A 24390-nucleotide genomic window follows, 5' to 3' on the forward strand; every position below is an offset into this window, starting at 1 on the left:
CCTGGAGGAAATATAAGACATAAATATAACATACGAAGAAAAAGAGGGGTATAGGCAAGCCCCCTTTTGAAAAAGCTTGTCCCGTATTACTGAGGTTCAACACCTGGATCTGGATGATGGCAAGAGTTCATTTGACTTGGAGAGCTTCCACGTGCTCTCCGTGGAGTTTGCTCACAGATTTGAACCATGGCTTTTCTCTATATATGCATTGCTTCAAAAGGGGTGGGGTGGGGGAGACTAAACTCATCTGCCTCCCTGATGCACATCTCCCCTTGTGCTATATGCTTAACATGTGCTCATTCACCAGTAATGCTTCCCCTCACTTGTGAACCATCCAATTCTGGGCGCCAACCAATCCGTCCCAAAGGGCCCTCATGGGCCAATGGTGGCAGCCTAGCCAGACCTACCTGTGTACACTCTCCACCTCTTCCAAAACCCCTTCTCCTCTGTGATTGGCTCCTCTGCATGTCTCTCTCGCCTTCTCCCCTCCCAGGGCATCGCTATGGAGCTCCTGCGTGGTCCTTCCCCTCCTGGCACTCACCTGGATGTCGGCCGTGCTTGCCATGACCGACCGGCGCTCCATCCTCTTCCAGGTCCTCTTTGCCGTCTTCAACTCAGTCCAAGGCTTCGTCATCATCACCGTCCATTGCTTTCTCCGCAGAGAGGTGGGTGGCTCTCCATCTGCTGGGCTGTCATTTAACATGGTGCTTTTCGACTCGTCAGACACATAAACTAGGAATAGAAAGCCTTCGTGAATATAATAGAAAGGTGACTAGTTAAATTCCTTGTTTTTCTGGAGATCATGAGATATGGACCTCATTTCTCATTATTCAAGGTCACCATAGGGAGATCATAAAGCATTTTAAGCATTTGACTCTATTTGGGGGAGGGGCAGCTGCTGTGTTTCTTTCTTTTCTTTTTTTTCAGAAAAAAAGTATTTTGTGCAGAAAACCTTGCGTTTTGCTGGGAACGCAAGATTTTATAAGCAGAATACTTATTTTGCAGCAAAACCTCTACTGGTTGTCTTATTTAAGGAGTGGTTTCATTTGGGTCACATACACACAAACACACATATATTCTGTTTCTGTTATAAGCATGCACTGTAGCTTGCCTTGACCCAACAGAATCACAACCTGCAGAGCTGGGTGGTTTGTTTCATTTTACCCCCTTCCCCTCCCGCCCCAGGTATAGGAGGAATCTCCAATCTCACCAGTGAGTCAAGCAGATTTCTAAGGTAGCCACAGGGGAGGGAGTGTGGGAGCATCTTTTTAAAAAGGCAATGAACTGGATCTTCATTATTCCCTCTTAAAAGGGCGATGCGGATGTAAAAAAAAAATCCACAAACCCTCTCGTAGTCTCACATCAAAACCTGGGAAACGGATTTATGAAATATTTAATTTCCAGCTGGAATGATGAAATGAGCAAACATTTTATGCCTTTCTTAGAAATACTTGTGCTCCAAGTTGTTTGTAGAGGCATTTCCCACCCGGAGCTACAGTCATCTACTCAAATTCTTACCCTGTCTGTTTAATTAATGGCTGTCTGGTGTGTGGGTGGGGACTTGGCTACTTTTCTTTCCATCTCTCCGGAGACGGGCCTCTTCTTCTGATTCCATCCATCTCCACTCCCCATTGGACACTTCCATTTATCTTATAGCGATGGGCCCGCAAGCACCTGCTCCATAAACATAAAGCCCGAGTGTGCAGGGGTGGCACACGGAAGGGCCTGTTGCTGCCCACTGCCGCCTCCATCCCTCACTCTCCTGTCAGAAAAAGGGGACTCTTCAAGCGCTGTGTCCTTGTGTCACAATAGGAAGCTTAGAGACGTCAGGGCGTGCTGAGAAGGTCACGCCGGAATGGCTGGCATGTCAGAGGCATTTAAGCTAAGAGGGCTGCCGTGTTTACAGGCAAATAAAATAAAAGTCTCTGGAAGGGGCCGGAGAGGGGAGGCAGAATGCTAGCTCATAATCAATATTCTCAAGGTAACCAGGTTGACAATAGTGGGGAATTTGCAGCCGTGGGGAGGACTTGCTGTCAAGTCAGACTTGGTCCTGTTAGTGACTTGACTCGTTTTTTTTAATGATTTGGACTCAACTCCCCCCCCCCCATGACTCAGGCTTGTCTCTCAGCTTGGAACCCACCTCCTCCCTTTTTTTCTGGAGGGGTGGGAAGGACACTTGTTTTTAATGGGGACATAAACTCAGGATTTAAGAATCAGGACTCGGTACCAAAGATTCAGACTTGGGCTTGGGATTCGGACCCCAAAACCTGCCAACGTCCCTGGGAATTTGTAGTCACCAGATAGGAGGCAGTGAATGAGCGAAGCTTTCCCCGACCGCCCTGCACCTAAGAGCTCCTACAGGTCACCCAGGGAGAATTCTCCTGCTCTCTCTCACCTTTACCTGAGAGGCAGGTGAAGTGTAGCCTTTTCTTCCAAAATCCCACCCTTCCTCCAAAATTCTTTTTCACACACACACAAAAAGGCCACACACATGCTTTGGTGTTGGGCTACAGCTGAGGTGCAGGTTTTCCAGGGCCCTGGCTTGTTTCTCTGGAGATCATCATCATCATGCGCTGTCAAGTCAATTCTGACTCATGGTGACCCTTTTCATGACTCCAGGTAGAGAAGACTCAGAAGTGGTTTCCCATTCCCTTCCTCTAGGGGGCGACCTGGGACTGTGCAACTTGCCCAAGGCTACCCAGGCTGAATTGAACTCCCAACCTCCTAGATTCACATTCTAACTTATGGTGACCCTTTTCAGGGTCTTCCAGATAGAGAATACTCAGAAGTGGCTTGTCCTCCCTTTCTTCTTGGGAGCACTTTGGAAGAGTGCAGCAGTCCCAAGGCTACCCTGGCTGGCTGTTCTCCTGGGAGGCTCAGTGGGGAGTCAAACTCCTGACCTGTGGCTCCACAGCCAGAAGTCTAACCCACTGAGCTATCCAGCCTGCTGACCACATGGATAGGTTTGAAAAAGACTGGGGAGTTATAGTAAAATTGCTGTCTCTGCTCCATAGAGGAGGAGAAGGCCCTTTTCCTGTATATAAAGTCAACCAGGGTCAAGGAGCAGTACTTCAAGGCCCACAGGCGGTGTGTGCAGGCCACAGATCTGGGTGAGGTGCCCCCTTTCCTTACAAAAAAAGGGCAAACAGGAGATGCAGAAGGAGGGAAGAGCCCCTTTGCACTGTGACTTCCCCATAGAGAAGGGCAACCAGTAACCAGCATCATTGATTGTTCTGGAGTGGAAAGATCAGCTGAAAGATGTTCTCTTTGCCCGTGAGATGCTGAATGCATTTACATTGCTAGGGGAGATGCCTTCCTTGTCCCCCATCCACCTACTTCTTTTGGCCAACCCTCCCACCCCTCCCAAATTAAAATCAAGAAGTTTTTCAGAACATCTGTGAATCTTGAAGAGCCAGCAGAGAAGATCAGAAGGGTAATGTGGGGAGGAGGAACAACCTGCTTCTTAAAAAGGATTGAACCCCAGGGAGATCCAGCCCACCCCACCACCCTCCGACCACACACAATGGGGCTATTTCTAAGTGAATGAAGGGGTTGCAGAGATGGGGGTCAGCAGAAGCCAAGGAGGAAAGGGGCCCCACCACCATGAGACCCAATGATCTGCCTTCCAGGTCCAAGATGTGGTGAAGTGCCAGATCGGGGTCTGCAAGAGCGACGAGAACGAGAACTCCCCGGACTCGTGCAAGAATGGGCAAGTCCAGATCATGGTGAGTGAGTGCGGGGCCCATGTCATGGGGATGCAAGAAGCAAGCCGCCTGCACCACAGACACCAGTGTTTCGCACAGTTAGCTTACCAGGTTGACCCTGTGCCCTTGCATCCCATCCAGGGCAGCCTTCACAAGCTTGTTTGGTTCTGCAATGGAGCTATTGGGAATAGATGATGGCTCCATAGCTGTTCAAAATCCTGTTCCTTCGCAGAGTACATGGCACTAGAGTAGGCCCATTGAATCAAAAGCAGACTTAGTGGGGACACTAGAGAAGACCGTCTCTTCTGTTGCTCCCAGACTTTGGAACTCCCTCCCACAGGAGGCCAGCTTGGCCCCATCTTCGCTGTCCTTCCTCAAGCAGATAAAGACATTTCTCTTCCTGCCTGGCAGCACTGAGTGATGAGCATGCTATTATAGCGTTGCTGCCTTTCTGGAAGTAGACCTTCCCTTCTTTGGCACTGGGTCTGCAGAACATACTACTTCTCAAAAAGGGATATAGCTCAGTCATGCAACTGTCAACCCCTTATGCTACCCACGATGCATTCATTTCTCCACTCCCACCTTCTCTGTCTGTCTCTCCCTCTCCCTGTCCTTCTCTTGTTTCTTCTTTCTCTCTTGTCTTTCTCTCTCTCCCTTTCTCCCCCTCTTTCTGTGTTTTTATAGACAGATTTTGAAAAAGACGTGGACCTGGCGTGTCAGACAGGTGAGTGAGCCCACACCCCCTGCATCAGAAGGGGATTTGGCTGTGGGAGGTCTGTCTCGTTGAATGGGGGCACTTCCCAGAGGTTTGTAGAGCCTCAGTTGCCACAGGAGATGGTGCTGTTAAGGCCACCAACCCATCCTTCCTGTGCCAGAACCAGGAGGAAAAGGGGGCCAAGATTAGCCATCCAGGAATCTCCAGCTTGTCTGAAGGGGTTACCAGCTAAGGGCCTGGCAACACCCTATGTCCATTCACAGCTGTCCACCCTCCTACCTCTCCTTCATACCATGTCTGCCCCCTGGCTTCCCCTATTACTCACCTAACTCACACATACAATCCCAGGGAATGTCATAACTTGAAACATGCCAAGGTGCCATTTTCCTGAATCCACCTTTAGTTAGTTAACATGCCGGCAAAGTGGAACCAACTTATGCTGACTTTGACACGGCTTTCAAGGTAAGTGAGATATTTAAGGAGTGGCTTTAGCAGTTCCACATGCCAGTGAGCTTCCATATCTGAGTGGGGATTCGAACTCTGGTCTCCAGAGTCCCAGTCCATTCCACTGTCCACTATGCCATTCTGGGCACCATGCATCTCAAGACTCCATCTCAGCTTTCACCATTTTCTGACTCACCCTTCCTTGACATGAAATACCTAACTCTCCGGAAATCTGCTCTTATGCTCAGACCAAAGGGTCTGTTAATCTAGGGCAATCTGGAATAACCTCAGTGCTATTCCCGTATCACCATGCTTGCATTCCCATTAACGAATTGCTACCTGCTCGTCCTGGCCAAAGCATCAGTAACTCTGTCTCTGTGTGTCCTGTTTAACTGACTTCTTTCCCCTTCATCTAGTCCTCTTTAAGGAGGTCAACACATGTAACCCGGCCACTATCACAAGCACCTTGTCACGCATTTCACTGGATGGGGACGAGGATCCAAAGCTCAACACCACCTCCGAGGGTGGCTTGGAGCCCTTCTCCTCTCTCCCTGGGAACATCCCTCCAGCTTCCATCCTAGTCCAGATGCCAAAAATGACGCACAATGTGGTAAAAGGGATGAATGAACTCAACGACCCACCAGCCAAGAAGGAAGTCAATCTGGATGCAGCCCGGGGCCCGGTCTACCTTTGCAGTGATAGCAACCTGCGGCAGCTGGACTACGGTTGGCTGCGGCCGCAAGAGGCGGCGGTCGAAAGCAACTACATGGTGCTGCCGCGGCGGACCGTGAGCCTTAAGCCTTTCGCCCGGGAGGAGGGCAAACTGAACATCAAACTGGACGAAGCACCGGGCCTCACCAAAGGCCGCCACCCCATGGAAACCAACCCCTACCCCAGCTTTGCCTCTATGGACCACATCAATGTGAACTTGAACCAACCCTATGGGACAGTCAAACAACCCTATGGCCTGCAGTTTAAGCAGCACCCCACGGTGCGGCAGATCTTGGCCTCGGAGTTGTCTGAGCGCAGCCGTACCATGCCGCGTACTGTGCCTGGATCTGCCATGAAGGTGGGCTCCTTGGAGGTAAGAGTTTAGGGCTCCTCTCCGGGACTTGAGAGGACTGGTTGGAATTGGAATCCGATGCCATGTGGATATAACCCCTCACCATTACCCCAGCCAGCATGGCCATTAATTTCTGGGAGATTGAGGGAGACACAATCCAGAAATGCAAGTTTTCCCAACTCTGAGTTGACACCTGCTTTCAAGCAGAGGAAGAATCCATGTCAGGTTTTAGAAAGCCCTTCCTAGGAGCTGTCCAGGGTTCTGAATGCTCTGGAAGGCAACTCTTGATTAACCTGGCACCCCATTGACTAATGAGGGTGGTCCTGAAAATGAAAGTGCCAGGTGGAGAGGCAATTGGACAGGTTTCTTTCCAGGTCAGCTGACGGCTCTTTTGAAACTCCCTTCCAGATTTTATTTTGAAGTCAGAGTAACAGTATGGAGTTGCAGATAGAATGAGAGATTATTTTTCCTTGGTGGCTGTAATGGGCAGGAGTGAGTTGCTTTCTTGGGATCACTACAGACCAGGCACACATACTAAATGCTGCTGATGTTCAACAGCAATGGGGGAAACCATACATGAAGCAAGCAAAATTTGGCCGTCAGCTGACTATTTTGGGGGAACGCTTTGTGAGATCCTCAAAAACTGCCTTACGGTGTGGCATAGTTCTCACCCCTGCCATAGGGTTGCCACCAAATAGGTTCCTGCCACTTCAGAACAGGAAGTCTCCATCCAAATAGCCTGGGATTTGAACCCACAACGCTTTGGGTGTGCCTTCCTCCTTGTTATGAGACTATAATATTTTGGCCGAACTCTGACCCAGACACATTAAGTTTGTGGTTCTTCCATCTCAGTGTGCATTTATGCTTCCATGGATCCTGAGAAGCCCCCCAAGACCTTTTGACTCCAGTTGTGGGGCAGACTAGTAAACTTTTTCCTTTTCTTCTCTTTTCTGCCACTTCTGCCGGATACCTACCTCCTCCCTCCCTCCCTAGAGGAAAAGACTGCGATATTCTGACCTGGATTTTGAGGTAAGTGCCCCCTTGATGCAGTTCCCACAAGGTGATATTCCTGGTATTGTGGGGGTGGAGAACACCCTATATTTTTTTCTCTGGAATGTGGAGGACTGCAACCCCCACTGATGATGAAATTCAGAGTCCACTGACATTTTGGCCTATTCTTTGCATGTTGTCCTGTCTTAGAAGATACGGCTCTGTAGTTGTGAGACTCAGACTTTGTAGGAAGGCATGTCTATGGATACAAACAAGGGTGGGGCTTTTAAGAGCCTCCTCTTTGGCTAAAATCCTCTTTTTTCAGAAGGCTGATTGGACTTCGGGTTCTCAAATGATGTGCGGTTGTTTAAAGGGATGGGAGGGAATGGGTAGAGCCCACCCACCCCCCTTCTGCACCTTGACCTACAAAAACCATTTTAATTTCCTTTCCCTCTCAAGCCTCCTTCCAGATCCAGGATGTCGGCATCATGAGATGATCAAGGCCCCCAAGTTTTATAATGGTCAATAAAGAACTTCAGCAGTTGATTAAAATACTGGCGCTGGGGAGGAGAGTATTTTAACAGGGTTTACGGGGGAAGAAGTAATATCCTTCCAGTTATCAGGAAAGACTGGATAGCGGGATGTCATTCTGACAGGCCTTAAAGGCTCCTTGTCAGCTGATTTCACCTCATAAACATTAACCTGAAAAAATCTCTTGACAGGGGAACAATCAACCGAAGCGGGGGGGGGGGGCGGGAAGAAACACTCCTTAGACTTTCCAAGCATTTTCAAAACACTGAAGGTGACAATTTGCTTATTTGTTGTGTGTGGGTTTTTGTTTTTGTTTTTTGCTGCTCGGTGTTTCAGTTTGCATTTTTTAAAATGTAATTAACTTTCTACCTGCGTGCTTTTAATATATATCAGATTTTAATGTTCCTCTATCATGTCTCTGTCTCTCTTCTCGCTTCCTCACTACTCACCTCCTGGGAATGCTCATTTCCATAAATTCATAGAAAGTGATGCACACACGAAAGCGCCACACGGAACTTTACCATGAACTGAATCAGAAATTCCACACGTTGGACCGGTATCGGGTCCCAGCGACTAACGCTGCAAAGGTAAGGTTCGGAGGAAAGGAACAGAGGAACTCTGTCGCTGGAGCAAAGACTCAGATCTTAAAGCTGCTTTGAATGGCCCTGAAATATGAGCTCTCATAGCCCCTCTGAGCATGTACAGAGCTCAGGGTAGATGGCAGGATGTAATTGGCTCAATTTAAGTGACTAAACATAGAATCCATGCAAAGGATCGATTACCAGTTAGGAGGAATGTTGGAAAGTCTTACGGTCTGAGTCCCAAGATGGAGTCCAAGTCTTTGCTACCAAGTTCGAATTTGATCTTTTGTACCAAGTTTGAGTCTTTGGTACCAAGTTTGAGTCTTTGCTCCCAAGTTTGAGTCTCTGCTCCCAAGTTTGAGTCTTTGCTCCCAAGTTTGAGTCTTTGCTACTAAGTTCGAGTTTAAGTCTTTGCTACCATGTTCCAAGCCCCAAGCCTGAGTCCCTATTAAAAACAAGCTTTAATTGCACAGAAAAAAAGGAGGGACTGGGTGGATGGTTTCCAAGTCACAAGTCAAATCCAAGTCATTGCCGGGTTGTGGGGGGGACCAATCTGAGTTACTGGTATGACTTATGTCTGACTTGACATTGAGTCCTGAGACTTGAGCCTCCATCCCTGCCATTTAGTGTTAGGGCATTTAATTAATTGCTAAGTTGATGGCCACTTAGCATAAATTCACATCTATTCAAAAGAGAGAGTTACATGAAAACAAGAATGATGCTAGCTTGATTGATCAAGCCATACTGTTGACGGTCAATTGAAATCCTATTGGCTTTGCATAGCATAGCCCCAAATTGTGTAACCGGTGTGCACGAGTGTCTTTCATGCACTCAAATGCAACTAGTTCATGTGCTTAGCTGCACACCCGGACATGCGACAGCCAAAAAAAAAAAAACCATAAAACATGTGTGCAATTTCCCTTAGGTGGGCAGCATTTCACACCCAGATTTTTGATTTTATATCTTTATCATCATTAAGTTTATTACTGATCATTAGTAATGCTACCTAAAAATGGCATTTTCTCCCTTAGCAAGAGTGTGGCCTCCAAGAACCACCAAATGGTGGAGACAGGCAGGCAGCTGCAGAGCTTAAGGTGAATCGACACCCCATGATTTCTCCCCAACCACCTGCCAAAAAGCTTCTTTTAACCCGCTGTTTTGATCTCTCAGCCTGGACTGTATCTAAACCTGTTTCAGGAATGGATTCTTTGAAAATCACAAAGTGGATTGACTGCTGGATGGGCGTGCAGACGGACACCTAATTAGTCCGTCCAAGCTTGCATCTCCTGAAGTTCTGAAGCCGTTCTTGAATGCTCCACAAACACGTCACCCTACGTACGAAACGGGTGTTTTGTCGGAGAAAAATAGATACAGACGTGGGTGTTTAGTCAGATATCTTTCAACTTGGAATTTCTGAGGGCACTTGTAAGAAAAACTGCAGATAAATGTAGAGGCTGGAGAGAAGGGATTTAGAGCTGTCCCTGAGAGAAAGGGTCACAGACTTGAAACAGGGGGGACCACCCACACGTAGAAGATCCTTCTGCTGGAGAATCTGAACTCCATACCAAGTAATGGCAAGCGTTGTGCACCCCACGGGTTTGGATCATGGTCGGAGGGATACGGGGAAGCATGTGTTCGGAATATTAATTGTGTCTGTTCCTGTGCAGAGGGAGAAGCGGTGGAGCATGTCTTCAGGGAGCGGGGAAAAGAACATGACCAGTGTAAGTGCTCCTTCGTGCTCAGAGAGAGGCAGGGTGGGGAGAACTTTCAAGGGAGGGAACCTTCTGGCACCAGCCTTCCTCGTGATCTATCACCTAACATCATGACTCAGATCGGCCCAGGAACACTTTGGCCCTCTAGATTTTTTTGACTACAAACCCCATCAGCCCCAGACAGCATGGCTGTTTGTAAAGGATTATGGGAACTGTCATGCAAAATGCCCCATTGTGTTTCATCTTAGCTTCCCCTACTGTGAACCAGTTTTAACTAACCATGGTTTACTTGTATTCCGGTGTAACAATAAACATTGGTTGGTTTAAGAGAGGATGGGGGTTCTTCTGATCATCTCCTTGTGATCCTGGTGCCTTTCCCACGGACTTCAGAACTTTGGGTCCTCAGATGTCCTTTTCAGGAGCGCCTGCTTCATTCCTTTTCTCGTTTCTTTCGGTCCTGAATCTCTTTCTTCTCCTTCCGCCTCCAGGAGGTCACCAGCCCAGAGAGCCGGCAGCAGAAGCAGAGGTCGTGGAGTACCTTCAAGGCCATGACGCTCAGCTCCTTGCCCTCCAAGCACCGGGAGAAACTGGAACTTCATTCAGCTGACTGGGAAAAACATTGCATGAGTTTGGATCTCTCGGACGGGGACTTCCAGACAGAAGTGTGAGCCCTCGGGGACTCGTGGATTTAGCGAACTATAAATATATACATATATATATATTTTCACACAGACACTTTGGAAAAAGAAGCAAAACAAGACAAAAAAAGGGAAACAAACAAACAAAACGAATCCCGGTCCCTTCCCCTTCTGGTGGTTTTATTGGTCTGGGAAAAAAATGTGGCTACCTATTAGACGTTACCACAGGAGGGAAGAAGGGGGCAACAAGCATCGTATCACCTCTTCTCCCCCCCACATCACAGGTGCCCCACTTCGCACGTCGGCTTCACATGGAAGATCCTGCGGGGGGGGGAAGGTCTCCTCTCCCCCACCCCACCTGTCCTTTCTGCCACTGGTCTTTCCCCACCACGGCTCACTGCTGGGACACCAAAGCGTGCACACACAGTCACGGACGCGGCTTTCCGAATCTCCCCGTCCCTCCACACACCCCTGAGGACTTGGCCGGATGTCTCCCCCTTCTTGAGAACGAGAGAGAGAGAGAGAGAGAATGATATGAACGCTTTTTCTTTTTCTATCTGGGTATTTTTCTCGTGCCATGCACTGTGTGCACTGGGGCAGGTTTCAGTGCCACCCCCGTCTCCTCTTTGAGGCCCCGATCTTTGCACCCCTTTTTTCCTCCAACTCCAGGTCTACCTGCCTTGGGAGCGGTGGAGGAGACCCCACCGCTTCTACTGCTCCCTTCTGCACAAACATCCTCCCATCATACCCTGGAGAGCCCCCCACCCTTGTCTTTCACCTTCTCTCTCTCTCACCCCCCCCCCAACGTCCTGTATCCCAGGCCAGGCAGGCGCTGTATTTGTTGGAAATTAAAAAAAAAGAAAATCACATGACGGATCTTGGCTGCTGTCTGGTTGTCAGTTTTATTCTTGCGTGGCGGGTTCTGATCTGTGAAACCGAGTTCATTCTGGCCACCTGGCCTGTCCAGAACGAGGGCGAGAATTCCAGCAGCCCAGAGGCCTTGTGTAGAGAGCACTCCGACTTCAGGTTCCGAAGATGTCCCAAGTTCATCTAGTCCACCCCCCTCTGCCTATGCAGAAATTCACAGTAAAAGCATCCCTTAAAAAAAAAAACTCCAGCAAAAGCGAGTCTACTAGCTTTCAAGACCATTAAACATCTTCTTCCCATCAGGTAAGTTGAAAGGTATCTCTACAGCAGTGCAAAATGTCTGGATCTGCTTTGGTCCTCGAGAGGCTATTAAGACCCATTACCTCTACAAAAGAGCCGATCCCCATTTATTGATATGCATTGATCAGCCATTTAGGCATCTGGCTGCAGAGCCAGGGGTGGAGAGTTCGATTCCCCCACTGGGTCTCCTGGGAGAAGAGCCATCCTGGGTAGCTTTGGGCCAGCTGCACAGTCCCCGGGCGCCCCCTAGAGGAAGAGAATGGGAAACCACTTCTGAGTACTCTCTATCTAGAAAACCCTGAAAAAGGCCACCATAATTTGGTATTACTTGACGGCACACGGAATAATATTATACTTGTACGTTAACTTTCTCTGTATCTGTGTGCAAAAGCATATACATGCATTAATAAGACTTAACACACAAAATGGCTATGCTATTATTGTTGTGTCTGGTCTACCATTTGAGAAGGCGATGTTTTACGTAATGTTGTAAATAACACAAGTGGAGGTCCAGGGAAAAGCTGAAAATAAACCAAAGCAACAGAATGCAAAGAATGGACACACCTTCTCCAATTTCCACATAGACATTTCAAGAGTACTCTACTTGAACCAAAATTCCATTACCCTCAAAAACCAGAATATTGGTTCTAGACGGCGCCGTTTCGGAAGGAGGCAGGCAAACTGGGGCAAATTCAGAGGAGGGCAACAAGGATGATTAAGGGGTTGGACACCAAGTCCTTTGAGGAAGGACTGGAAGAACTGGCCATGCTTAGCCTTGAGAAAAGAAGACTGAAGGGAGAGAGGACAGCGCTTTTCAAATATTTTAAATATTGTCCTACAGAGGAAAGGTAGGGTCTGTTCTTGATCTGTCCAAGAACAGATCGTCCCAAAGTGTAGGGCACATAATAATGGACACAAGCTACGGGAAACCAGATTTTGGCTGAAGACCAGAAAAAATGTCCTAACTGTTAGAGCAGTACAACAATGGAACCAATGACCTCAGGAGGTGGTGAGCAGTGCTCCAACACTAGAGACAGTCCAGAGAAAATTGGACTCTGTCTGATCTGCATTGACTTGGATTATTGCACTGAGCAGGGGGTTGGACCTGATGGCCTTTTAGATCCCTTCCAACTCCATTATCTTATGAACCTCTAATTCCACCCTGGAAAGAAAACAGCAGGACGCTTATAGATCCTCTGCCACTATCTCTGTTTGGAGAGACTGCAGGGAAGGACAGGACTGTTTGGCAATAAATACAGCAGTGGGGAAAACTGGGCACAAACCTCGTGGCTGAGTCACCTCGCCGGAACAGATGGAAGGTGGCCACATCATCCACAGGGTTCTTTGGTAGGATGGTGCTGCCAAAAGCAGCCCTTGGCTGCCAGCTGTATCTACACGCTACAAAGGGAGGAATCAAGGAGTGAGAATTATTGATCTCACTTTCCTGCAGAGAAGAGGAGAAAATACGCCCAGGGGTGCCAATGAATTTCAAGCCAGTTGCGATTCTGGGGCTTTTTGGAGTGGCCAGTTGGAAAAGATTTTTTTAGGTTTTTTTTCCTGAAATAAGCCGGAGAAGAGGCACTTCATGGAAGGCATGATGTATTTAGCAACTCAGCGCAAGTCTGAACAAGGACCCCAGTCCTTTCAAAAGGAACATTTTAAATCAGTTTACCTGTCAGTTTATAATAGACACACCATTTGATTGCGAAGTTGTCAGGGCAGAAACGTGAAATAGTTTTTTTAAAAAAAAACCTTGGGGGCAAAATTTGGTTTGCAGACATGGAGGGTCATCCTTCTATGCCGAGTCTATGCTGGCAATTTCAGGTTTGCAATTAGGGAAAGCCAGCGCTTGTGCAGTTTGAGGCCATGGAACGTTACACTTGTGTAAGGAGTTTGTGAATTTCTCCTTGCAAAGAGGAGAAGTACAAGTGGAACAGGTTAGCTCCATGTGTTGGTCAGAGTAATAATAATAATACAATGCTCATCTTAGAACGGCAGAGCTGGAAGGGACCCTCACGTATGAGTATCCACAGAATGCTACAAGGGAAGAAAATCAGTACAATGCTAATAATAATAATACTCATCATCTTCTTAGAACTGCAGAACTGGAAGGGACCCCTAAAGGTCATCCAGTCCAGCCCCTGTCTGGGAGGCCCCGTGGGGGAATCGAACTCCCCAACCTTTGGCTCCACCGCCAGGTGCTTAAACCACTGAGCTCTCCAGCCGTTCTATGCCACCTTGAGCCCCTGCATCTTCTGTGAGGTGTGCAAGTTGTTTTGGAGGGGGGAAAGTGCACGCAAGAACACACACAAGCTTTAGAACACCCATGATAGAGCCAGATTTGGAAAAATTTGCAGAAACACGCTTTCAGCCCTGGGTGAACATTGTGTACTGACATGCGAGGCACAAGTCACCTTGGCACGGGGCTAAACGAACGCTTATTCTCCGTCTAACTTTCCCTGTTGAGCTCTCGTCCAGACCGAAAGGAGAAAAGAGGGAAGAGGCACTCTGGAGGAGCCCCTTCCAAGTTCCTTGAAAGAGAATCCTCCCGTCTGAACCCATTAAATAATAAAAAATAAAAAACGAGGCAAGCGCTGCCTATTTGTGTGCGAAAGAGCCTTCGGCTAGCCGTGTGTCTGGAGAGCCTGACCTTCTTAGGAAGCCTCGCTCTCCTCTTGAGTCTCCTGCTCCCCTTTTGCCTCGCTCTCCTCTCTGCTTTTCTGCTCTCATCAGGGGCCCGGAGAGGCTGATTCGGCATGACAGAAATGTTGCGCTGTTTCCCTTCTATGCAGTCGGCCGTTCCGCCAGGCCCTTGCCCCCTGTGGATTCGGGCAAAAAGCCTCTTTTTCCTGGTGTTCTTTTGTTGGCTTTTTATCTTGGAAAATGGAATCGCGGGGCCATTACCTAGAGATGGAGCTGACCCCTTTTGAGAGGGAGCGAAAAGGAGGGCGGCCGGTGCCAGGGCTTGGCCGCGTAATGGAAGCCTTCGCTTCAGGGCCAAGAACCTGTCTCGGCTCTTAGTCAGGCGAGGGGACCCGCAGGCCCCCGCAGGAAGTGTGTTTTGTGCCTTGAGTTACAATTTAATTGTTTAATATTTCAAACAGCCCTGAAATAGAAAGAGGAACAAATCACCCGCACAGGAAAGGCAGTGCGCCGGCTTTTTGTTCTCTTGGAAGAAAGCAATTGGCCTTGAAGCCGAGGAGGTGTGAGCTTGCGTGGTTGTGTCTACGCAACTGGAAGCATGTGGATGTCTGTCTTCCTTGGAGTGGAGCCATCTCTGCTCTCAGCAGGGTCAGATCTGCTATATATATAAAAAAGAAGTTTAAGTTTCATCATCATCCTCTTAGATTGGCAGAGCTAGAAGGGACCTGTGGATCATCGAGACCAGGCCAGCAAAGACGCACAGGGGGGAATTGAACTCCCAGCCTCCAGTTCCAGTAATCCCAAAGGTCCTCAGAAGTGATTTTAGTCCAGATTACAACAACAACAACAACAACAACAACAACAACAACAACAACAACAACAACAACAACAACAACAACAACAACAACAACAACAACAACAACAACAACAACATTTGTGGTGATGTGTTGTGGGACAACCCCATCACAGAAAATAACAGACTACCCAGACCTAGAGATGCAAAATTTCAGAAAATTTCAATATTTTTCCAGAAAAAAAGTCCCCCCCCTGTTTTTCTTCTGGGAAAAAAATGGAAATTTTTGGAAATTCTACCTCTCTAACTAGACCTCATTTCTGATTGGGAAGGGACCTCCATGGCAGTTCAAGCTTCAGGGTCCCACCTCCTCCCATTATTTCACAGAACCTTGGAGGTGCACACTGATGCTTTTTCCATCCAAGCCCCCACCCCAGCTGTGAGGAGAAGGCTGTGGATGATGCAGAGAGCTGCAGAATTACATCTGATGGGCTCTGGAAGCAGCTGGCAAACAGCCCCATTTCCATCCAATTTGAGATTGGGGCACCAGGGAGTCTCACATCGGCACTGCCCTCATGTGCCACCCGCGGCCAGACAAGGATAAGCTTGGCCATTTCCCCACCCGCACCCTTAACCTGGCATCCTGCTCATTCTTTGCTCACCGATTTCGGTTCTCCTTCCATCACTCTCTTCCTTCACCAGGTTTTTTCTTTTTTCATTTCAGACCCATTAGGGATCCGGAAAGGGGTGGGGGGAACCCAAAACAAAACCAGAGAACATCTCTGGACTGCAAATGGATTCATTCTTTTAAAGGCGAAAGAGGCAGCCTTAATTGCTCTCAGATGCAAAAGGAGAAGAGGCAGGAGAAGAGCCGGAGGTGGGAAGGGAGAAAAAAGCAACGCTCTTTAGACAGATCAACACTCATTTGGAAGCATTTCTTCTCATCACGCCTCCAGTTCTTGACAACCGAGCGAGTGAGGAGAGATATATTCCCTGCATCAGGTCATGATTAACCAACGCTTTGCGGGGGGGGGGGAGAAACTTGGAGAAATTTCAGTAATTCTAGATCTTAGAAAAGTTTCCAGAATGCTGAGTGGCCTCGGGATGGTTGGAAAAGGCCCGTTCTCTTGCCCACAAAGCCTTTGGAGTGATACGAGATCAGGGTGTTGGCTGCTGAACGCTGGGGAAGCCAAAGTTCCTCAGAGGGACCAAGCCGCGCTGGGTTTTAGTCTGAACTTTAAAGATGCTCTCCAGGCGCTGAGCCTGTTCTGAGAGCCACGCCTCTGTGGAGGAATTCTGGGGATCTGAATTCCAATAAGAATGTCCCCCCCTTTTTTTAAATTGCCTGCCACTTTAAATAAGATTTTTAAGACAAACGACTTGTAAATTTACCCTCTAGGATTAAACCAAGGGGCTCTGGGTCGCTCTGCACACTAACGGGCAGAGCAGGAATTGCTGCCATTTGGATGGGTGAACGCTGGGCAGGATTGCTCCTCCTGCCCTCCATTGCCTTTGCCTGTCATGGGGTGAGAGGCCTCTTTGTCTTCCACGGGTTCATTACCTTCCCATTACCGCTCCGATCATCCCTCATTGGGTCAGGACGCTGGCACTCCGAGGAGAGCCGATCCTTCTAAATTATGTCTCCGTCTGCTGCATCTTTGTTCAGGTACAGGCATCTGGCTGGCTTGGGATGGCGCAAGCAGGAATGAGGGAGGGAAGGATGAAGGCAACTGGCAGCTTTGCAGAGATGGAGGAAAAGGAGACCGGTCCAAGGGTTGGGTTTCCCTGTGCACTGGGGGGGCACCAGTATGGTTGATTCCCAACAACAACAAGCAAACCAACCAGCAGGAGGTAGAGCTGGAGGAAGCCAGAATGTCAGGGGGCACAGCCAGGGTAGATGGTGGAGGGGGAGCATCCAGGCATCGCATTGTGATTATGAGAAAGGATGCCAGACCCCCTGTTTCCGACCTTTTGCGAGTCATGACCCTCTTTTAGAACAGCCAACTAACCTGCAACCCCCTATTTGCATAAAAAGGCATTGCTAATGGGATAAAGTCATCCTGTCTCAGAAAGCAGAGGCCTCGTTCTCCCTCAAAGGGCCGGTTTCTAACACATCCGTATCCATGCTTAAGTTTATTATCTCTCTCCGAAAGACCAAGGAAGAAAATTTAACATAGAAGGTGACTCCCCCCCTTCCAGAAAACAGTTCGAGACCCCGTTGGGAAACACTACGCTGGGAGATAATTCATTATGACAGCGATGATGATGATCATCGTTAATCATCATCATCGTAGAACGGCAGAGCTGGAAGGGACCCTATGGGTCATCTAGTCCAGCCCCTCTCTGAGAGGCACAGCGAAGAATCGAACTCCCAACCTCCAGATCCACAAACAGACCCCCTGAACCACTGAGCAATCCAGCAGTTCTTGATTGCAGTAGCTAATGATTTTTAGGGCAAACGAAGCCAACATCGTTGGCTTTGAGGGAGGGGGGATGAGCCCCCCCATCACTGGGTTTTGAATTCCTCATAGATCATTTTGTACATTACTAGCAGCATAAAGGGAGAGATTTTGGAATTCTTATATATATGAACCTCAAAACCCCCGCCCCTCAGGATGAAGCCATTTTAGACTCTTGCAACCCAAAGCAATGAAGAGCCCTGTGACCCCCCCCCCCAAAGACGATAAAGTTTTATCCAACATAGACTTGTGCGAGTTGCTATCCCATTTCTTCAAAATCTGCTGGGAAAGGGTGCACGAAAACCTATGCCATACGGAACCCGGCCTTTGAAAGAGCTGCATGACTCTTTCTTATATAAGAGTTGGCCATAATGTATTTAAAAACACGCGCATGCACACAACTCTCCAAATTTAAACAAAGCTCCCACACAGCAGAGTGCTGTGGGGCTCTGCTGCTTCCTCTGACATGGTGCAAGTATGGTTGTGTGCAGAGCTTCCCGGGAGAATGTTTAAAATGCTGTGTTTTCCAGCAGGAAAAGTGACTGGTCAGGGTGACCTACTCGGGGGGGGGGGGTTGGACACCAACTCACTGAATTCTCCAAGGATTCCTCAGGCAAAATCCCGGGAGTTCTAGCCCACAACCCCAGGCCTCCCTTTCACTCACCTGGACCTAGGCCTAGTTCCAAAGCTGCAAGGCTGCATTGGACCTTGTTTCCTGTTCTATATGCATTGAAAAGGAAGCTATCATGGGGTTTCCTGGGAGTGGCAGTTCTTTGGGAGGCACTCTGTGTTGGGTACAAAGGACAGATAGACTACAACTCCCAAGAAGTACCACACAAATTTCCTGTGTGCATTCATAACAGGAAGCCAGGCCAAAGCTAGGCCATGCAGCATCAAGGCTAGGCACTGGTCCAGGTGAGTGAAATGTAGGAATTTTTAGGTGTTTACAGGTGTGGGGCAGTGCGCTGGAACTCCTCTGCCTGGGGAATTGTTGGAGAATGGCATATTTCTAGTGGGTTAGAAGGTAAAAAGGAAAGCAACCACCTCTGACCCTCTCAACTTGAAAAGAGCCGTCCCAAGTGACGAATCTATTTTGGATACAAGGGTCTGCATACTTTGGTTAGCTCTGTAAAATATGGGCTCTATCCCAGAGGGGATTTACTCTCCCCCCCCCTCCAACATTCAACCTACCAGCCTCTGCTGGCGAAGGACTTGCAAGAGAAAGAGAATTAGAAGGAGAGTTACCCACAGAGAGAGAGAGAGATAGAGAAAGCAAACCCGTTTTCCAAGCAACGTTGCCAATTAAAGCATCTGTTGTTTTCCCTAAGCTGGTTCGCTTTCTGCTTTGGAAAATAGCAGCCTGGCTGAGCTGATGGAAGAAGCCATCCAGCGATGCTAACACTCCCATCTTGGCCCCACACCCGCTCAGCTAACCTGCTGCTTTCGGGCGTAGCCAAGACCCAACCTCTTTACTAATCTTGCTCAACAACCAAATCAGGCCACTTTTGGATCTGGTGTGGAGGGCCGCCATGTTCTTGTCTGTCTCAGGCAGCACGTTCTCTTGCCTCTGGACAAAAATGGATGTGGTCCAAAGTAGGACATCCTCAAGGAGGAGCACATTGAGCAAAAATCTGAATGGTCTATCCTTCCCTGCTGGCTGCAGGTTCAAAAGAAGCCAGGGCAGCTGAAATCTTGCTCCCAGCTGCTAAATGACCCTCTCTTCCACTACAACTCCCAGCATCCCTTGGTCAGCATCCTGACGTTCTTGGAACATCCACAGAGCATTGCATAGACTTAATGTCTCTCTCTCTCTCCGTGGGTGCAAAATCCAGCAAGGACCACTCCGTGCTTTTAGAGACAATTCCCAATTTAAAACCTTAATTGGGTTGTCTGGATCTTTCTTACAATCAGCCAGTGCCTGCACTGGGCGCATGCTTTGTTTTTCAAGGAGAGAGGATTAAATGTATAATATAGAGACCTTCAGTGAAGTGAGGTGATGGTGGGGGAGGCTGCGTCTTCAACTTGACAGGAAGCAGGGAGTCTCACCAAGCTGTCAGAGTCTTCATCAAGACATCTCCTTGGGTTAAGAGACAGCCAAAATCTATATGGGGAAGGGATATTTTCAGTATTCTTCTCACTGTGAAGCAGACCCAGATGTTCAAGTGCAGGAAAACTGGGAAATTATTTTAGAAGACACAGATAACCGTTGCAGTCTTCTAGGCCTCAATAGTCCATGCAGCACAAAGGCAGCATTCTCCTATTGTTTCAATATATGCTATTTGTGCTGGAACATTATCCATGCAATTAGCTGCAACTGCTAACCATCTTATTTTTTTTTCCTCTTCTCACTGTTATGTGCCATCAAGTCATACTCAACTTACGATGACTCTATGGAAGAGTCATCTCCAAAATGTCCTGTCCTCAAATGGCCTGCTCCTCAAATGGCTTCCTTAAGGGAGTTAACCCATCTTGTATTTGGTCTTCCTCTTTTCCTCCTGCCTTCTGCCTTTTCCAGCATTATTGCCTTTTCCAGAGATGCCTGCCTTCTCGAGACGTGCCCAAAATAGGACAACCTTGGTTTCTTGCAGAGAGGACCACAAACAACTTTGCCATCTTCTGGTACAGGCAGATCCTTTTCATAGCTTATCATTCCAACCTGCGAGGATGCAACAGGGAAAGAGTGACATATCTCATTCCTGCTCTCCCGCAGAAGCTCTGGGGTCGGCCGCAGAGGCTCCCTACGGTGTGACTGCCCGCGGTGCCGAAGGGATGGCCGGAAAGCGGTTTGCAAACTTTCATGCAGCGTAGGTAGTTTTACGGGCCTTGTCTCCAGCTGAGACTGCTGGCAGATCGAGGTCTGCCGAAGTCAATTACCCTCCCTGGCGCCTGGCCAGGTTGCAGATCTGGCTGCCGTTTAGCATTTATGAAGGTTGCTGTGGCTTCTTTTAATGACCATGCAGAGGTCAAGGCCTTGGCACTGGTTGCCTTCAGAGAGGCGATTCTCTGAAGCTGGCACATCATTATTATTCAATGCACTGGCGAGAGTGACCTGCAGCCATCTTGGATGGGGGGGGTGTTAGGGAGCGCTCCATCCCTCCAGCTACCGACCCCTCCTTTGAAGATTTATCCCTCAAATAAACTCCCAAGAAACAAACAGTAATGGATCACCAGCTAAAGCGTCACTGCAGAAAACTGTTATCTCTACACGGGGGAAAAAAAGGATTGATAGAGCTTGATTTCTGCTGGAACGTCCCGCTGCATTGTCTCTCGGAAATGCAATGGCAAACCGGCAGTGCGGTTCAGTGGTTGGAGCAACGCCGATTAAGCTGTCAGGCCAGCTTTGCAGCTTTGCATTTCATTGTTGCTCCTGAATGTTAGGGGGTCTCCGGTAGCTCCCAGCCAGCCCAGACCTGGCTGTCACATCTCTGTTCTCAAATAATTTGGTAGCGATCATGGCATATCTTGTGCGGGATGGCGTCTGCAGTGGCCTAAGGGCCCAGGAGGTCACCTCAAGAGAAGACTAGTCGGTTGAGAAGCCCTGTCTGTTGAGCAGAGGAAGGAGGCTGAGATGCAGGATAGAGGCAGAAATCTGGGCAAGGAGAAAACGTAGCCTTCCAACTTTGTATCATTGCCGAAAATGTTATCTTACATGTAAATTCCTCTTAAGTTACATGCAAGTTACTCTGAAGTTACATGTAATCATGTAAGTTATTCTGCCAGCCATCTCTTGGGTAAAGTCCAGAAAAGTAATTTCTTCCAGTGCAGGGCCGGTCCGACTATTAGGCAGAGGGAGGTGGCTCTCTTAGGCAGCAGCTTTTAGCTGTTATTAAAAAGCAAAAATAAAAATGGTGCTGAACTTACTCTTCCTCTATTTTTTACTGCAATGGGATAGGGGGAGGTACTTGTGCCAAAATAAGTTGGATAGCTCTAAATCCTCCGCCATTAATGGGATGGCAGAGGAGAGAATTTGCTTTGCCTCAGGCAGGACGTTTGGGGCGAAACTAAGGGAAGAGGAAAGACTGAAGAACTTGAAGAGGGAGTTATCTTGAGGGGCGATAGGAAGAAAAGAGAGGGAATGGAGAGAGAGCAGAAGCTAAGGAGGTACAACCTGGTGGCCCCCTTGAATCAGCAATGACAATCAGAGGCCCAGTGGCCCCGAAATATTAACCTGAGAAAGGAGGACACAGGGAGGGGTTTCTGGGAGAGGGTGGATTTGAATCCAGAGCACGGATTGTGGGGGATGGAGGCAATTGGACCTCCACTGCCTGTCAGATTGAGATCCAAGAAGTTTTTGGGACCACCGGTTTCATTTTCCTGGAAGCTAGAGTCTGAAAGAGAAGCTTCCGAGTTCTGAGATGGAGCCACATAAGTCACTGGAGGCAGTTACAAATGGAAACATCCATGTATTTAAAAAGAGCATTTCTCGTCTCCTTCTCGAGCTGAAGACAAGGATCCCCACCAGGGATTTCTTGAGAGTCAGAACAATGTATCTCATTGAGACAGAATAATATTTCAAGAATTTGCCACATCCTTTGGTCCTGGGCTGAAAGTGCTGGACAGCTCCCTTTGCTCTGGTCAAAAGGCTTGGTTGCCAATGGCGAAAGCCAGGCAGAAATGAAAAGCTTTACTGGTTGATGCAACTGGTGCTACTGGTCAGACAACTACAGAGAAAGCAGCCTTCTTCTGCATCAGCGCTACGTTCTATCCAGATCCATCTTGTTTAGGCCAACCTCCAAGCCATCCATGGCTCCTGCATGTCATCCAAAAAAGCAACTAATTGAAAACTTTGCAATTTCTCTGGTTTAAGCTGTCTGTGGTCACTCTGCTTCCCTTTCCGGAGCATCCTTTTCTTTTTGCAGTGCCTTGCAACCAAAATTATGTATGTAGTTGCAACCCTCAGCAAACTTGGAATGGAAAGAACAGCAAATCCGTGAACCTCAAAGGAGGCCAGTAAATGGATCGCTTATTCCAGTGAAAGTGAAATTTCTAAAAGGCATCGATGCTTTTCTCAGGTGGGTGGAAGAGGAGCGAAGAAGGAGGCAGAGGGGGGGGGAGCAAAACCCTATTTACTTCCCAGCTCACGCGTCCTCTTTGAGGGCTCAGGTAATTAGAATGTAACCAGTTAAATAATTTATTGCCATCTGACAGGAATTCTTTTACCTGTGCATTTGAAAGCAGGGCTTTCTTTCCGAGCTGGAGAATTTCTAAGCACACCGTCCCCCGCTTTCATATTCCTGCCACAAGGACCACAGTTTGGAGAAAACTAGATTTTTTTTCCGCCCCATTATTTTTATTCCTCATTCAAAGTTTTCCCAGACACTCCCTAGCTTAACTAGAAAGAACTTTAACATACTTGGGATGTACATCACAACCATAATCATCGGTGCAATTCTAAAGAAGTAGCCTGTGTCTATTTGTATTCTGTTGCATTTCCATCAGATACGTTATCTATTTCTTTGTTTTATTTAGTAGCTACCTTTCCTCCGGTGAGCTCAAAGTGGCGTACATGGTTCCCCCTTTTCCCTACCTTGTCCTCACAACAGCCCTCTGAGGTATGCCAGGAGAGAGATTGACTGGTCCAGGGTCACCCAGTGGCTTTCAGATCTTGAGGAAGGGAGGACCTCCACCTGATTTCCCACATCCCAGCCATACACTCTTACCACTATACCGCGTTGCCTTTCTAGATCTTAACCTTCCAGCAAGGACAGTGATTCCACTAACCTTTGTTCAGTACCTACGTAGGAAACATCTGCTGTTACATAAATACTGACTTTATTATAATTGACCAGAATCGTGCTGGAGATTTATGCCAGCGGAAAGTGTAGCTGAGTAAACTGCAACCGTGGATTAACAAGTTGCCACTCGGATTCCTGGTCACGGACCAGTCATGAGACTTGATGCGTGACCAGTCATCCAAGCAGCGACATTCATCAGCAGCAATTTGCCACTGCAGTTTGTGCAATCACACTTACATACGCTGAAGCAGATCTCCAATAAGCTTACAATCTAGGTTTAGATGTCATTGTTGAAGTACACTGGACCCCTGCATAAATCAAATCTCACCACGGTCAGGTGGGGAAGGATCCATTTTATTGTTCTTCTACGCCTTCCTATGAGGCTGGCATAGGACAACTGGCCCGCTTACTGCCCATCAGTGGCTGAACTTTGGAGAGGTCCTGGCTCAGGATGATTCTGGAGGAGTCAGAGCAGCTGCAGAAACAATCAAAACCATCTCCGGGGTTCCAGGTCCCTTTGAAGAATCGAGAGAAACAGCATGTTTAGAAAGGTGCATCCCCAGAGACTTTGCAAATGTTCCAGACGACAATCTCTGGAAGACATCTTCCTTGTCAAAGGGTGTCCAAATCCTTCAGTCTTCTCTTGATCAGTCCCGGAGGATCAGCAGGTGCATATTCGTGTACATGAAGCTCCGTATTCGTTCTGCTAAAATTCTGCAGAACGAATCCAATTATCGGAGGGTAGAAAATCCCCCAAATATCGAAGAATGAAAAGGAAGCAGAAGAAAGAAACCCACCGAATGTCCAACTTCAATGGGATCAACTGTTGGCTTTCTCCATAAACCAGGTCAGCATCCTCAGCCCTTCCTTCACCAAGCTGGACCTGCTGTTCACCAACGGAGCATCTGGGCTGGAAAAACAGCAGCTAAACTGGTTTTCAGGTGGGTTTGATTGATGAGTGCCACTGCAGCGCCAACAGGAGCTTTTTAATTACAAGAATGCTCTGCAGGCGTGCAGGTGCAGCTGACATGAAAAGCTTCCTGCTACACTTTGGTCTTCTTAGCTGGTAAGGTTTCCGCTTCAGGCATCATCGTCTCCATGAAAAGAGCCGAGTCCAGAGTGGGGTGTACATGTAGCCAGACATTCATAACACACCCCACTGGATTCCAGCAACTTTGACAGTAAAGTTCGTTTCGAGTCCAATGCCATTCTCTT

General features: G+C 48.1%; 1 protein-coding gene across 9 annotated transcripts in view; it reads left to right on the plus strand.

Moving 5' to 3' along the window:
• Positions 1–11242, plus strand: part of ADGRB2 (adhesion G protein-coupled receptor B2) — a 143371-nt gene extending 132129 nt beyond the window's left edge. For 7 of the 9 annotated variants that reach the window (XM_072980381.2, XM_072980384.2, XM_072980382.2 and 4 more), the window contains 8 exons: positions 494–665; positions 3630–3725; positions 4389–4428; positions 5280–5947; positions 6920–6955; positions 7930–8034; positions 9696–9749; positions 10229–11242. In XM_072980381.2, the coding sequence (XP_072836482.2) occupies positions 494–665; positions 3630–3725; positions 4389–4428; positions 5280–5947; positions 6920–6955; positions 7930–8034; positions 9696–9749; positions 10229–10408 (1351 nt within the window). In that variant the 3' untranslated portion in view covers positions 10409–11242. Of the gene's footprint in view, positions 1–493; positions 666–3629; positions 3726–4388; positions 4429–5279; positions 5948–6919; positions 6956–7929; positions 8052–9695; positions 9750–10228 lie in introns of those variants that run through there. The other 2 variants (XM_072980388.2, XR_013538415.1) reach the window with 2 other exon arrangements.
• The last annotated feature ends 13148 nt before the right edge of the window (positions 11243–24390 follow it).

This window comes from Pogona vitticeps, chromosome 9 (assembly GCF_051106095.1).
Source record: "Pogona vitticeps strain Pit_001003342236 chromosome 9, PviZW2.1, whole genome shotgun sequence".
In the NCBI taxonomy this organism is placed as follows: domain Eukaryota; kingdom Metazoa; phylum Chordata; class Lepidosauria; order Squamata; family Agamidae; genus Pogona; species Pogona vitticeps.